Source organism: Cryptotermes secundus, unplaced genomic scaffold, assembly GCF_002891405.2.
Source record: "Cryptotermes secundus unplaced genomic scaffold, Csec_1.0 scaffold3651, whole genome shotgun sequence".
Lineage (NCBI taxonomy): Eukaryota > Metazoa > Arthropoda > Insecta > Blattodea > Kalotermitidae > Cryptotermes > Cryptotermes secundus.
Genome location: NW_019728599.1, coordinates 177,663 through 194,408, shown reverse-complemented (window position 1 = coordinate 194,408; position 16,746 = coordinate 177,663). Strand labels below are relative to the sequence as shown.

Here is a 16,746-nt window from a genome sequence, read left to right as displayed (position 1 = left end):
ATCCATCATTAGACTTGAAGCTGTGGGCATGCAACTGTGCAATGCATTACAAATTGTTAAGAAAGTTGAAAGTGAACTACATCAAGCACAGGGCGAAGTTGCTGTGAAAATTAGTGCAAAATTACAAAATGTGCTCCAACGAAATCCTGGATATTCAACACTGTGTACAATTTCTGACATTCTTTGTGGCAAAGAAGTTGAATTTGACAACAGTGAATTAGAACTTGATGCAAGTGATGTGACTTGTTTTAAGTATGCCCCTGTGACATCTTGTGACGTAGAAAGGAGTTTCTCCAAACACAAGGCCATTGTTAGTGACAATCAGAGGTCCTTCAAGTTCGAGAATTTGAAAATGCATGTTGTCATTCAGTGCAACTCTACTGAAAAGGAAGATTAAGGTACCGTACAAATTATTTACCTGCAACTATTGGCACACTTTACTTTACTTTGTACACTAAAATAAACAGTACTTTCGTTCATGTTTTCTCTTTACAGGGTCAGCATTGTGTTGTGATGGATGCTTCACGGCTTAATGACATATATTCAGAAAAAATAACTTTGTACACTTTTCAATAAAACGCCATTCAGCTTTTCTCTTTATGGGGTCAGCAATGTTCTGTGATCGATGCTTCAGAGCTTAAAGATATTTATTCAGGACAAAATAACTTTGTAAACTTCTTAACAAATTGCCATTCTTAGGAATTTTTGTTAAATATTTCTTATTTTTTGTGGGCCATTCTGTCATATTTTAGGTCATATTTTGCCATTTTTAGGGCATAAATGCATGCATATTTTCAAAGTTTTTAGGTCATAGAAATCCGAGCCCTAATGATCAGTTTGGACTGTACTGCTCCACTGTCATTTCCCCTACTCTCTCTTATCTCTCGACATTCTGTATGAAAGAACAGAGATGTTTTCTTTGACCCTCTGTTGAAATGAGAGGGCAGTGCTGGAAGATGAAGGAACATCCTGTTTTATCATGCACACTGGACAGCACAGTCCATGCTGTGTGTAAGTGTAATGAATGCTGCACTTTGGATCCATATCTGTTTGTCTGCCTTTTGTTCAGTGTTATTGGCTATATTGAAGTATTATGGATAAGTCAACTGAAGATGATTTTGGCAGGGTATGTGTTCCCAATACTTAAGGGGTTCAATAAGACAGCCTAATCAATGGCACCTTCACCAAGTTAATGAGAAAGCATTTACTGGCCTGTCAGTAAAGGTGTTTCTGACCAAGTTTCATATAACAGATCTGCAACAACTCCCATACCATCCTTCCTTACCTCCTGATGATTTCCTCTTATTGGAACTTAAGAACTATTTAACATGGTGTTGCTTTGGGATAGCACACTATAAACATAACCTGATGAAAATGCTCACGATTTCAGAACAAGACTTCAACAAGCGTTTCTTATCATAGAAGTAGTGTACAGATTCAAATAAGAATTAATTTGCAGGAATGTAACAATCTATTGGCTTTCCTGTACTATGAACGTCTTGATTCATCAGTTCAGGAAGTTCTAGAGCTGAATTTACAGATAATTCAGCTTAGGACACAACAGAACATCACTACCTGAATATGTAAATAACTAACCAATCAATTAACTCTAACAGCAGTTACTTTTTTTAGGAAAGGGAAAGGAATATTTCCCCTAAATGTGAACAGATATGTTTCAGAAGAACTCCTGAAATGTTGGTAACTTATGCTAGACTACATGCAGTCATATCTCAGAATCTCAGGGATTCTGGGAAGAAGCCAAATGATTGCAAAAGCAGTTACTCACAGCATGCACATCCAGCATGTCAACTGTCAGGTCATATGAGGTAAGGTTCATGGATTGGAACACTTCACGCAGCGTCATGCTGTGCCCCTTGGAGTTTGTCACCACCTCATCTGCATGGTTCTTCAGTGTCTTCTTGATGAAGCGGAGGAGGTGCTTCTGGTTCATGCAGGATGCCGCATGAATATGAGTATCCACCTGCCACCACAAAGACAGGTCCAATTACATACCTAAAGCACTGAATGAATTTAAAAAGTGGCTGGTATTCTAATGTCCCCTGCACATACATCACCTCTCCCTATGGCTCTACGGCCCTTTAGAGCATGGCCACTTTTTCAGTTTCTTGATCCTATACACAGTCGGTAGGATTCCTTGGATGGGAGATCAGCCTGTCACAATGCTGCTACCTACACACAGAAAACAGATATCCATGCCTCGAGTGAGATTCGAACCCACGACCCCAGTGTTTGAGTGGGCGAAGATGGTTCATGCCTAAGACCATGAGGCCACTGTGATTGGCATTTATTTACTTAGTTATGGTTTATTTAATTAAGCTGTCAGCTCACACAAACTGTGAAAAATGTTAGGATGATTAGTGAAGAATGAATTGGAAAGGATATGAAGGAAGTGGTCATGATATAATGTGAGGTACTATCTCAGCATTTATGTGGGAGATTGAGGAAAATCATGAGAACATTCTACCTGGATAGCCAGTCTCTGGCTGAGACTTGAACCTAGGACATCTTGCATACAAAGCAAAAATGCTAACCACTTGCCCAGAACATTTGATGGTCCCTGTATAAATGAGGAAATTTCTCCCTTAACAAATTCAAAGCAGTAACAATGTATCTCTAGATGATTTTTCTCACAGGTCAACAAATGCATCTCTATTATTCTTCAGCAATAACGAGGCAGTTCAAATAAACGATTTCCATCTCATTGCAAAGTCTGAAATAAAAGTGTTTACTTCTTACACCAAAGACACTCAATGTTTTAAACAAAATATGCTCAATGTAACTTAGCTTAGGGAGTGTGCATTACACACATGGATGTTCTACACAACAATCAAATCTTCACAATATTTCCAGTACCAAAAACACCAACTATGATGTCATTATGACCGGGCTATGCAGAACAACTGCTCCAGACTTCTGAACATGTGCTAAAGTTCATGTATTTGAAAATTAAAAAAAAAAAAATAGTAGAGATAATTACAAAACTAAGAAGAATCATTTGGTTCAGAATCTTTTGTTCTCTTGTATTCTTTCCAAAGAAATATAATTTTATTAAAATTAAAAAGTCAAATGTTTTCCAGAAACTGCAACTACTGCTGTGATGAATAAAACTGCAAACAAATATAAAAGGTATCACTCTAAAAACAATTACAATTAGAGACTGTCTCATTTTCTTTACTACTTTAACGCAGATATTCTTTCAGTACTGTCTCGAGAGCTACATCCTTTTGTCTTCAGTGTCACGTTTACAACAGTATTGTGATTATACCTTTCTGATATTGTAGAAGTCACGGTGGGGAACAGCCTTTTGTGATGCAAGTTCGCGCAATTCATTAAGGAGAACATGCAACTGGAACTTTGACGATAAGTAACTCAGTCGCCGATAGCAAAATGACTTCCTGCAAACAGAAAATTTAACAAGGGCTGTAAGTTCCATATCTGCATACACCTCTGAAATTGTGTTAGCAAATTTGATTTACTGATTTATCATAGCTAATACTCCAAATTCTCAGACTTATCTTTACACAGGGAGGATTTTTACTTTGTTGACCGGTTCCATGGCTCCACACTTCACGGCAACTGGGGCACCACTTGGTGCGAGGCGCATACAAATTTTGCTGATTAATCAGCATGCATGACAACCAATAAATTCAGAATAAAGTAGTTACAATTCACAGACCACTGGAGGTGTTGAAAATGCTGTCCCTCTACACTAGATATCTTTTGCAATTAATTGTTTTGTTAAAAACATAAGTACAACAATACTTCTTAAAGTTACAGCACACCAGACACCAACTTTCTTTGGATGCAGTGGGACTTTGTGGGTTAGATATGGATTCTGTGACCTCCAACAGTGATTATTTTGCATATTTATGTCTCCCTGCAAGTGAAACCATGCTTCATCAGAGAAGAATGTCATTTGCTGACTGATCTCACCTTTGATGACAGGCTGTAGAAACGAACTGCAAAAATGAACCCTGCTAGTTGGATTGTGTGGCTGCAAGGCGTGTGTGGACTCCTGTTGTTTTATGGGGTCCAAGCTTCAGCAATTGTGTTGCCATTCTTGCACTAGACTTTGACACTCCAGTTTTTTGAGCCAGATAATTCAGCGATTTTCCAGCTGTATGTATAAGTCTGGTCCTAAGTCATCTAAATTCTCGGTAAGCACTTGGTGTTTATGTTATTATTTCCTGTCTATTAAGTGTCCCGTTGTGCTAAGTTTCTTCACCTGAACTGTTTCTCTGCTTGGAACTCTTTCATCACAAAATTTATGTCAAAATTTTCTCTGACATTTTCTAGCAGATCCATATTGCACAAAGGTGTCTTACAGAAATACACATTGTTCTAGCCAGCACAATGACGTATCACACTGCTCACTAACCATCACTGAGAATAAATGGCTAATGGAGATGATCACTGTTGCCCATTGCTGACAAATCATAAACAACTCCCACACAAGAACCACACTGCTCTCCATGAAACATAATGCCATCAAGCAGTCCACAAGTTAATTATTTAACTTCATTCCAAACGTTATTGGCCATCAAGCATGTTAATTCATCAGCAAAATTCATATGCGCCCCACAGTTGGTGGTGCACTGGTGGCCGTGAAGTGCAAGAGCTGTGATCAGGTCAACAAAGTTAAAAAAAAAACTGTCTGTACAAGTGCACATTCAACTGATCTGCAAGTGTCCATTAGCTCCTCTCTATCCTTACACAAATAATAGATCTTTTCCATATGAAGAATCTTCACTGAATTCGCTACTTTGAGGTCATAATAAAATTTATTGGCCAGATGATATTTTAGTTGAGTGTAACTCTTAACATATATTTCACTAATATTACATTGTGCTCATGAAAACTTTACACTCTCTAAAGGCTGAATTAAGATAATCTTCAAAACTATGCTACAGAATATCAGCTCAAGTATGTTAAAAACGAAGGAATACAATATCACAGACACTGTATGATCTGAACCTTTGATGATGGCCAGAGATGATAAAATGTTCTCTGGCTATTAGGTATGTCAGTTGCTTAAAAATTACTGATGTTTCAAGAACCGTATCTGTCCCTGAAATGTCGGGTAATTTTTAACCAACTGACAAGGCTGATAACCCAAGATCTTCTCACAGATACTGACACTGTTCTGGAGCAGAGAAGTATGGTGTACTCACAGTGGACCATCAGCAATCATGGCACACAGTCTGTTCATGTCTGCCACAAATGTGTCAAGATTAGGATATGGAAAGTTGCATGGTTCCTCATTATCCAATGCTCTTTGGTCCTTGTACACATGGTATACACCATTCACTGGTCTCAACAGGTAGCCTTTGTCTGGTGTAAACTCACAATCCCAAGGATTCCCTTTACTGGCAGGTGCATGGACAGGGTGATCTGCAGACAAAGATACAAATAAAAGGTGACAGGGAAAATTCTACAAAGAGAATGTGGGAGGAGTGAGTGACATGCAATTTTATCAGAAGATTCACTTAACCATGTCTGTGCCAGCCTCCAAAGATCTACATTATATAAAAAATGGCAAGAAATTTCATTGAATCTGTAAATATTAAAAGAAAATATTCTCTGAAACTGCCATGTAATATTCAGGTATGAAATACTGAAATCTCTCAGCAAAGATTAGGAGCAGTTACATGTAGAATAAAAATGGTAGATATGGCAGGCAGAAAGGCCACAGCTCTGTCAACATCAGTCTGACCTATCTTGGAATGTTATGGTCATGGATCAATACGTAAGGGTTAAGGGGACAAGAAATATAAAGAGGCCAGAATGGTCAAGTTAAGCACTGGAGTTCAGTGTTTCAAATATTCATTTTTATAAGTTACTATTTATAAGAATTCAAAAATACAAAGAAAATAAAACAGCAACAAATTAACCAATAAGTATAAGAAATCACAAAAATTTAACTTCAAACTATGAATAAGAAACTTCCAACATCAGCAGTGTAGTAAAACCGACTTATCCAGCAAAACAGCCCATGCACTTGACTACTGACAGCAATACAGAACAGTATCTGAGCTTATGTAACCAACTGCCAACAATGAGTCATTATTATGGTGTTCAGCAATGTGTTCACAAATAAACAGTGAATATCATAAGGATATTTTGTTAACTTCTAACACAACACACACAAACAGTGAACCAATAGTTTGCATCAACTGGAACAACAGATCTGTGTTGTTTGTTACTTTAGAGTCATCACTTCACCAACATTTCTAAGCAGGGCTGGTGCAAGCCTAAATCCAAGCCCCAGGGAGTCCCCTCCCATCATTTAAAAAAAATGAACTTTCTCAAAACTCTGTCAGAATTAATGATACAAAATTTCCCAGTACTATGATGAATACTGTCATTAGTGTCATAATTCTTGAAAATCTGATGCATGATATGTTTAGGTTACAGTCAATTAATATCACAATATTAACAACAAATCAGCAGAAATTACTCTTATATGCATTCATCTGTGGCATAAATTGTAATGCACTCATTTCTATGGAAGGAGGATTGGAGATCCTTCCCATCAAGAACTGAAAGTGAAGATATGGTTCAGGTCCCATACCATAACATATTATAGAAGAACATTTTTTATTACACTCAAGTGATCCTAATGTGTTATGTTAGCAGGATTAATACTGTCATCTGCACTTTTATCAACTGAGAAATCCAAATCCTCTCTCCACGAATTAAACAGATTTTCCCTAAACCACTGCTTTCATCCATCCAACAGTCACCATTTTTCAGGCAACGCATCCACAACACAAGCACAAGCTGCCACAACTATAGCAAAGCTGAGAAATTCATTTACACTACATTAGCCTACCACCTGAAGTATAGCTAGGGGTTTACATGCACAAGTGATCAGCCACAAAAAGCTGTATCAGTAAAGATTACAATAGTGTGACAACTTCAGTAATGATCATTACTAGCAAGATTTGAGGTTTTTAAGGCAGTGACTATGAAGAATGCCATCTTCTGGGATGTGGCACAATGTAGATCTAGTGTAAACCGAAGTTTCAGAAGAATGTATTGCCTCAATCTTCAGGATAGAAAAAATAGCAAGCAAGGAACCAGCGTGAGCAGGTGGTTGCAGATGGAGGCAATACGAGTCCTCTGAAACGTCAGTTTACACTACATCTACATGGCACCACATCCCAGAAGACGGCATTCATCATTACTAGCATTTTACTGACCATCATGTTGCTTGCTTGTATAATTTTATAGCCTGTATTTTTCCAGCAATGTCTATGGAGATGATGACAAAAACTAAAATAATCATGATTTCTTATTCACATGGATGGACAAGATGGTGTGATGTTAAATTTGAGTTCACTTGTTCGGTACAAGGAAACTTTTTGTCTGTTTCTGGAGACAAAGTTTCATATGGTTGGAGAGGAAGGAGCCAGGTGAATTTGTGTTACACATTTGTTTTTTTATATAGAAATTTCTCAAATCTCACTATTTGGCTAATGACAGGTGGCATTAGCCAACATATGTATGTAGCTGCATTATCCTACTTCAGAGTTTTGATCTTACACTTATTCTAAACTGAGGAAAACCAGCAGAAACTCATCTTAAATAGAACGTAACAGTCAGTCTCATGATATTATAAATGCTACAGATAATAAATGATAAGCTGCATTTCCACTATTCTGAATATGACGACACACAATGGCAGAGTGACAAGGATCCAACTTCATGTGACAATAGAAACGGAAACAAATGAAACTTAAATCTTGAGACACACACTGGAATAAACAGCATTTTATATTATGAGACACACTTTGGATGAAACAATACTGAGAAGTGGAAGTAATGTACATAAACTGAGCATGATTTAAAAGAGTATACGAGAGGGTACCCAAAAGAAGCTGAACTTATTTTTTTTAAACTTATTTGTTCAAATTTTAAGCACAAACCTTCAATCCCCTTCAAAGTACTCTCCACTTACACTAATATACTTGTCTAGTCTTTTATTCCATTTTTCAAAACATTGTCTAAATTCATCTTTTGAGATGCTTGACAGCGCCTCCGTCGTTTTTTCCTTTCATGTCTCTTTTCATTCAAGGAAACAAAAAAAAAAGTCGCACGGGGCAAGGTCGGGTGAGTATGGAGGCTGAGGAACAGGGGTCATACCATTTTTGGTCAAGAATTGTCGTACAGACAGGGCTGTGTGAGCAGGGGCATTGTCATGATGGAAAAACAAGTCACCCGACTGCCACAAATCTGGCCGCTGAGCTCCAAGTCACTCCCGACAGCTCCACAATTTCTTCAATGGTCCATCGTCGATCTTCCTTGATGATTTCACGAATTTTTTCAACATTTTCATGTGTTTGGGCCGTGGAAGGACGACCAGAACGAGGTTTGTCATCAATTGACATTTCACCATTTTTGAAACGGGAAAACCACTCAAACACTTGAGTTTTCCCCATAGCATCGTCCTTGTACGCCGTTTTTAACATTTCAAGAGTTTCTGTTCCACTTTTCCCGAGCAAAAAGCAGAATTTCACCGCCGCACGCTGTTCACGAAAATCAGCCATTGCAAAAACGACGATCACACAAAACAGTTGTCACCATAAACTCTGCCGAAACTAGTCCTTACCTTCTGAAGCAACGGTAGTCAGCTTATCGACTCAGGAATGTTAGCTCTATGCGCTCATAGCGGCAAAACGCGGTATTACAAAAGCTCTGCCCACAAAAAAATTAGTTCAGTTTCTTTTGGATACCCCATCGTTATTTTAACTTATGATGGCCTTTAACAAAGAAGGCTATAAATATGTTCAATAATTCACAGTTATAGGGTACTGAATGAAAAATCACAAACAAAATCCCCAAGACTCTAGATTTCAGGAACCAGATTGATATGATACTATCCAAAATTGAACTTTTATTTATTCCCCTGTCCACTGATTTTGCCTTAACTAAACAAGCTGCCCTGGAAATCTGGTAATCTATCTCAGATGTGGGTATGCAGTGTAGACACACATGAGCCATGCATCTGTGGTATTACCCATCAGTGGAGTCTCTCCTGTCAGCACAACCACAACAAGCTTATTTGTCTGTATGATGTAGAACTAGATAGCCACACCAAATAACTGTCCAATGAATTGCATAACAGCATTAAAAGAATTACCTAAATATTTTTCAATAATGCAAGTTCTTATGACAACCTAACTCAGTCAAGAATGAGCAGTAGTTTAACAAAGGTTTCTGTCACCAGGTAGTGTACACTCCAGTTTCAAAATATACAAGATCACAGGTAGAACAAACCAACAAGATCACCTGCAATAAGTACACCAACCCCATGTCATTTTTAATAAAACATATGTGGCCTCCAAATAGATAAAACAATAACAGTTAGACATAAAGTAAAGTTGCCTCAGTGCTGAAGCATGACTCTATTAAAGCAGAAGGAGGGAAGAGAAACTCTTAAGAATTCTTTATAACAGCCCTAGACTAATGTTAATTGGCCATCTTCACATTCCAGATACTCCATTCCCTGCAAAAAGACCCCAAAACCAAGTTTATGAGGAATACTAATGATCACCAGGGATCAAATCTCTGTCACTTTACTGACAGCAATAATTCTGTGCAAGAGGAGAATAACATAGAAATTGTTTTAGCTTCCCATAAGAATATCATGGAGCTGTTTAGCATATCCTTAAAACTAGGATGAGGCTAGTAATGAAGACCAGTTTTCTCATTAAAATAACATAAGGCTGGTAAATGGTACCTATACACACATGGAATTGATTCAGCCCAGTTTCACCATAAGAATTAATCAGGGTTAATGCTAATACAAGAATATTATCAATCCATATTTTCCTTATGGTACTTGATACCAAATACATATACACAAACACACTCATATTATATACATTAGTGGTTTAGTCAATAGTCATTGCAAAATATAACATCAGGGCTGTGCAAAGTCAGGTTAGTGAGCTCGTACACAACCTACAGTTCAAAACAAATACTAATTTAACCCAGTGTCTGCATGAATATATGGTTTGAAAATGATCACAATTCTGCTTTCCACCTGCTATGATGCTGGTATTTTACTCGTCTTATTCTACCCTGAAGATAGAGGCGATATGTTCCTCTGAAACGTCAGTTGACTTTCAATGGGCTACATGGCGTTATGCAAGAAGATAGTAACTCTTCATAATCACCACTGTGAGAAATTCAAATCCTACATATATAAAAAATAGTTTTACTTGGATCGAAAATTCTGATTAAAACTGATGAGGGGAAACCTTAAATTGAAGAACATTGAAAGAGCGTACTACTTTATATTGTTCATTAGGAATCCACACTAACTTGGACTAAGAATATTAAATATTTCAACTTCTTCCAACAACCACCAGAATTTAAAAATTTCATAGTGAGGTGCTAGAATTAGGTTGTTGTTGTTGTTGTTGTTGTTGTTGTTGTTGTTGTTACAAGGCATAATGTAATGTAGCATGAAAAGCCGTTGTTATGTAACGACCGCGAGATGGGCAGATATACCAGGGCCGTTTCTGGGCAACGGCTCGGTAAACACATTCCCACAGCAATGAATCAACGTGCAACAATAGAGGTACTGTTGGGAACACAGTTCCCACCAAGGAGTTACATGGAAGACAACTGGGGTGACTGAGTCAGTTCAGTACGGGAAGTCTGTGAAGAGACGACTTGAGTGCGTGAAGCTGAAGAATCTCCACTGTTAAAATCAGTTACCAGGAAAAGTCTAGTGACAACACAGCAGGCTGGAGAACACTTACATGGAGCTATTTGTAAAGCGTGGAAATCAGAATTGTGCTCTACTTATTTGTAGTTGCCACCTGTAAGTGGTCAATAAATCAAGTCACCAATCCAGACCCTGTCTATAGCCACTCAAAATCGTGACAATAAGAAGATATTACTGAACAACAAGGAAGTTGCTACTCCTGCAAATACAGAATGGTTCACTGATTTCAGTATGTGCTTTACAAGCAAGCCGTTTTACTTCTATAAGCACAGCATTTTCATAATCAAATAAATTTTGACAAAAGTCAAAGTCAGAGAGAAAAGCTTCATGTTTCATTTTCCTGAATGTCCTGAAGATAAAGGAAGAGTACTCTTTAAATAACGAATTTAAGAGAAACAGACTACATAGTAATTATTTAAATGCAACAATTAACAGGCAATTCTAATCAGTGGTACCATCTTCACTCCAGAGTTTACACAGCCCTGGTTTACATACACTTATTCTCCTATGAAATATTTGAATGTAACTTGCTTATTTCTGTTCAGTGGGCAGTTATTTACACACACACCTTATCTGTGCTAGACCAGTGAGTACACTAGCACTACACCAATGTGCTTCCAACTACAGGCTGTTGGTTAAATATAGTGCACACATGTGCTGCAACAATGTGCACTGAACTGCATCTAGTTTGACCCTCATGATAATTCACACATTTTCACAATTTGGAAACAAGAGGTTTTCAATACATAATATTCCAAGGCATCTGTTCACTGATATCTTATATTAGTTTTATTTACATGAATCTTAAAATATTACATACATATGTCCTACATTCAAAGAACAAATTAATAAATAAAATACCAATTTCATATTGTAGTCTTCCAGGGTATGACATCATACATTTTTGAATCTGAGTAGTAACATATCACAAAAATGTTATGCCTCCATCTTTAAGGTACATTCAACCAATAACATGTGAAGCTGCACTGAAGACTGTAATGTGTGTCTGTGTGTGTGTGTGTTTGTATCGCAAGTAAACACATATGTTCCTATTGTGCGAGTATAAAAGTAGGCATGTGTGGTCAACCATAACATACTGAGAAGCACACCAAACTTGATGATCATTACAGAGATCTTCTTGTGTCTCCTTAGTTTCAGTGAATCTTCTGAAACCTTCCCTGGACAAGGGACGCTGTCTCACTGCTGAGAGCTTTTATACATCCTCACATTTATAAGATATCCTGCCTTCCCATACTACAGATATATATGGCACAGTCAAGATGACCAGGAAAGATATGCCTTCAGTTATAAAGAATGGAAGTGAAAAAGGGAGAAGTAGCAGGATTCTAAAGGGGGATGATAATGGCCTTGTGCTGGAAATACAAGGATGATGATGTACTATTGAACACAGTACACAATTAAGAAATGGAGGATGTAAAAGATGACCCAAAGAAGGAAAAATATCAAGTAGTTACTGAAGAAAAAGACATAAAGGGAGGAGTAGATCTTGTTGATTAGCACATATCAATTTACCCTCTATCTGGAAAACTGGGAAATAACTAACACAAGAATATATTTTTTCACATCTTGGAACTAGCTCTCTGGAACTCCTATATACTATACTGCAAAACAGGGGTAAGGAGTCTTGTGTAACAGGAAAACACTTTCCTGAATAAGCAGCCCCAACCGTGGAGAAGTCAAACCCAACAAGGCAATGTGCAATGCGCAGTTGCGTGCGAGATGCAAGGGATAAGCGAATCTGCAGAAATATTTGGTTCTATATCCCTGGACTGTGAGTGCCGCTCTGTGTCAACTCCACACTTCTGTGCATACTACACCTAGAGCAGAACTGCCTTCGTGAAATGCCCCACAATGAAATTGTAAATATTATCCAATTTATTGAATATAAACATTACTTCACATTTATTATTGAAGTCAGAATATTAAATGGATTACAAAGCTGAAATTTTGTGGTTGAAAGTTGGCCAAGCTGGCCTACAAACATTTTATTTTGCCTACAATTAAAATTTGGAATGCTGCGACTATTGTAGAACTGCATTTTATATTATAATGAGATTCCAGGCTTGGATGTTTGTGTGAAAAGATAAAAACAAGATCTCTTGGGATAAGAAATAATTATATGCATATTGTACAGCATAATTAAATATTTTACACAAAAATATGTATCAATCACTTCCTTGACTATTTTTCACAAGGAATGTGAAAGAAACTTATTTTTCAGGGGGTGGGGGACAATTATTTGTAAAGAAACATCTGCCAGAGAAGCAACAGACCCACACTAATTAATAAGTCAAATTATAGTTTTGTATGTATTAATCTTTATGATTTTAGATACCAATAGGAATAAAGGATTCTAAACTGAACGGTAGTAAGCATGCCCCAACTTCAAACTGCCCTTAGTTCCATGTTGAATGTTATTTTGATTTGTTCCTCTTGTTCCCAAATATATCAACTCCATCACACACTTTAAGGATTTATTGGCTGTCTTCTTATTGTTATTTTGTCCTGCATCCTGGTGATACTTACTCGATTGTTCATTTGTAGGTTTAGTTTATATGTGAACTGAGAAAATAATTTAAGTGAGCAGGAATCCAAATTTTCTCCAAAAAAAACCACCTTTTATATGTTGAATACATATACATAGTAAAGCAGGAGAAATATGAACCATTTCAACACCTTAGCACATTCATCACAATGGAATTAGAGAAGTTTCACTACAATGCTAATGGCGTAACAGTAATGAGAGATTACGGAGTGTCAGTGCACCTCACCACAAGCCAGTGCTGGTCTATGGTTACCTTTCTTGAGATTTTCGTTGACTGGACTCAGGATGCGGTCCAACTCTGCGTTGCTGAATGAACAGCTCACACTATACATTTCTTCATATAGTTTTTTCTTGTCCTCTGATTTCTTCAACTTTGCATCTTCATGCTTGCTGTCAACTACATCAATCAGGAGGCAGCACACATCAGTAAACGAGTTACAGCCTACCATTCACCTCATTATTAAGATAGGACAAGACAGGAGAAAGAGCATGTCACAATGTAGACTCAGAGAAGCACAAAGAATTTCCATTCACACAGCGAATATCATGACACAGGAGTCAAAAGAGAAATAAGGGTATGACAGCAACTCTGATGTCCCTTCAAATTTTACTTCTTATGTGTTTATAAGAAGTGCTCACTCCCATTTTCTCTTATCTCAATGAGGTTTATCCTTCAAGGAAGAAGTCTGGCTAAAGTTCTGAAGCTCCTCAATATTCAACAGTTTTCTCAGATTTCAGAGGCGCTCACTGTTATTTTGTGTTAGCTTATTCTTGAAGAAAACATCCTGGATAAAGATCTGAAGTCCTTAATTTTAAACATTTTGTTTCCTCACAAACAAACCAACTACATGATGTTAGTTGGCAAGTGAACTATACTGACCGAGCGACCGCCACTTGTCGGCGAAGTTCAATGCCAACTTTTGCAGATAGAAGGTGTCACGTGGTCAGCGCAATGAATCCCTCACAGCCGTTAATTTCGGTTTTCTAGATCGGAGCCGCTATTTCCTTGAAATAACTCCTCAATTATCATCACAAGGCTGAGTGGACACCGTTCCAGACCCACTACCTCTCAGAAAAAATCTGGTAGCGCCAGGAATCGAACCTGGACCTCTGAATATGTAGTCAAGAACACTGACCACTAGACTAACTTTCCTTCAGCTATAAAGCCTCTATTAAAATCAACTTTCTGTAAGGTAAATATTTAGTAAAATATAATTGAAAATGCAGCTTATTTCTCCAACAGCTGGCAAGGCCCTGTAATTGGCACACTGAAATGACTCATCTCCTTTAATATCCAAGTGGGTCAAAGTCCTCCCTCAAACCACATCCTTTCTCTCTCTCTCTCTCTCTCTCTGAGTCTGCATGGATGCGCAAATGCACACACACATGCACGCACACACATATTCACACACACCCCTCAATAGAGGATTCACAAACTGATACAAGCTTGGAAATGGCCACTTCCAGTAGGTTGTAAGCAGCACACCTCTCACTATTGATTTTGATTGGGTGCACACTCCCTTCCTTACAGCAACTCCTTCTATGAGGCTAGTAACTGATCATGTGGCAACGAATCGACTAATTAACTAAGTGAGAAACTGACTGGGCGACTGCCTAAATAATGTTATCGAAAGGGGTTTTCAATAAGCAGTACATGTACACATAAACATAATTTTCCTGTCAAAAAAACAAAGGTTTAGCATTATCATCACAAAGGCATGCTACTGGAGACTACCCTGAATCGGGCCAGTTTATTAAAAATCCTTATATTTTATTTTGCTAAGATTCATATTTAATCATCTTTCCATCTAAGCAAATGTTTCTCAAGTAGTCTCATATCAAGAGAATATATAACAATAATTTGCAAACAATTTTTTATGTCACACACAGCTAATTTTTGTTGATTTAATGTTCCAACCTATAACAAATTATGCACTTTCTTATTATGTAATATTCTCTGTTTCCCTTTAATTTAACTCTCACAAAGGCCAAGTCTTCTCCAAGCCTCTGCTTCTCAAAATTCCTCAACCTCTGTTCTTTCCCAGAAGTGAAACATCAGGTTTCATTTAGTCTCGAGGATTGAAGATGAAGGGGGAAGTGGAGGTGTAGTGCCACCTACTCCTAACTGGATACCATGGGACAGGAAGTTTAGTGGATCCTGGAGCTGGTCTGAACATGTCATCAAAAGGAAACGTTTCTTCCCCTGCCGCCATGAACTTACGGGGCACACGGTAGCATAGTTGGTTGAGGCACTATGCTACTAGCTGGAAGGTCACAGGATCCAATCCCAATGAGGTGGAATTTTTCAGTTTACCTAATCCTTCCAGCAGCATTATGGCCCTGGGGTCGACTCAGTCGCTAACAGAAATGAGTACCAGGAATAATCCTGGTGGTGAAGGGCGGCCTGCATGCAAGTCTGACAAACTCACCGCCATCTTTGGGCCGACTGTCTAGAAAATGTGGGAGCCTCAACATCTCACAACCCTATGGGACTCCACGGCCTGTTACAGGGCTACTTTTACTTTATTTACTTTTACTTGTCATTAACTGTCTCTCATCGTCCACCCAGTCTACTTGCTAACTGCTTACAAACAGAGCTATCCTTACTTCTTCTACATCTCACAAAACCATTTTAGTTCCTTCAACACTGTTTCAGAAAGCAGATGAGCTTATTCTGTTTTTAATGTCATCATGACTGTAATTCTTATTTGTGAACTGTGAGAAGAGCACTCCATTAATGAATCTTCCTCAGCAAAAGTTACAATTGATTAGCCATGAAACTGATGTTCAAGTCCTGTAAACTATGACCTCCCCTTCCACTGGCCCTTTATTCCAAGTCCAGTCCCCCCCAAACTGAAGACATTGGCTGCATGGTGGCTGATTGGATTCATCACACACCTCAGAGGTGGCTACAAATGAACACAGAGCTCTAACAGAATTCTGATTGGCAAGAGGAAATCTCAGTACTTGGAGAAAAACTTGCCATGTGGAATAACAGGCACTTGAATCCAGGCCTTCACAGTGAGGAGAAAGTGTCTTAATCATCTGGGCTACAGCACGGCTCAGTATCTCCAATAGCTGAGGCTGCTGTCTATTACATCAACTGCCAAACTCAGGTGGTTGTTAAGAGGGGTTGGAATACTTTCTTACCCCAGAAACACACATACTCTCCAATGGTTAGATCAAGTCACAGGTTGTAAGATTCGAGGTTTTCACGGTGGTGACTATGCAGAAAGCCGTCTTCTGGGATGTGGCGCCTTGTAGAAATTGTGTTAACTGACGTTTCGGAGGAACGTATCACCTCCATCTTCAGGGTAGAAGACAAGAGGAAATCCACGAGCAAACCAGCAGAGCAGGTACAACAGTCTGTTTTTAAATTTAAACTATAAACAAATACTACTACTACTACTACTACTACTAC

General features: G+C 38.2%; 1 protein-coding gene across 4 annotated transcripts in view; it reads right to left on the bottom strand.

Annotated features, from left to right (window-relative positions):
• Nucleotides 1-16,746, bottom strand: part of LOC111865309 (AMP deaminase 2) — a 117,909-nt gene that overhangs the window by 19,891 nt on the left and 81,272 nt on the right. For 3 of the 4 annotated variants that reach the window (XM_023853213.2, XM_023853214.1, XM_023853216.2), the window contains 4 exons: nucleotides 13,579-13,722; nucleotides 5,193-5,412; nucleotides 3,287-3,416; nucleotides 1,787-1,981 (listed from right to left, as the gene is read on the bottom strand). In XM_023853213.2, coding sequence (XP_023708981.1) covers nucleotides 1,787-1,981; nucleotides 3,287-3,416; nucleotides 5,193-5,412; nucleotides 13,579-13,722 — 689 coding nt within the window. The remainder of the gene's footprint in view (nucleotides 1-1,786; nucleotides 1,982-3,286; nucleotides 3,417-5,192; nucleotides 5,413-13,578; nucleotides 13,723-16,746) is intronic. The other variant, XM_023853215.2, reaches the window with a different exon arrangement.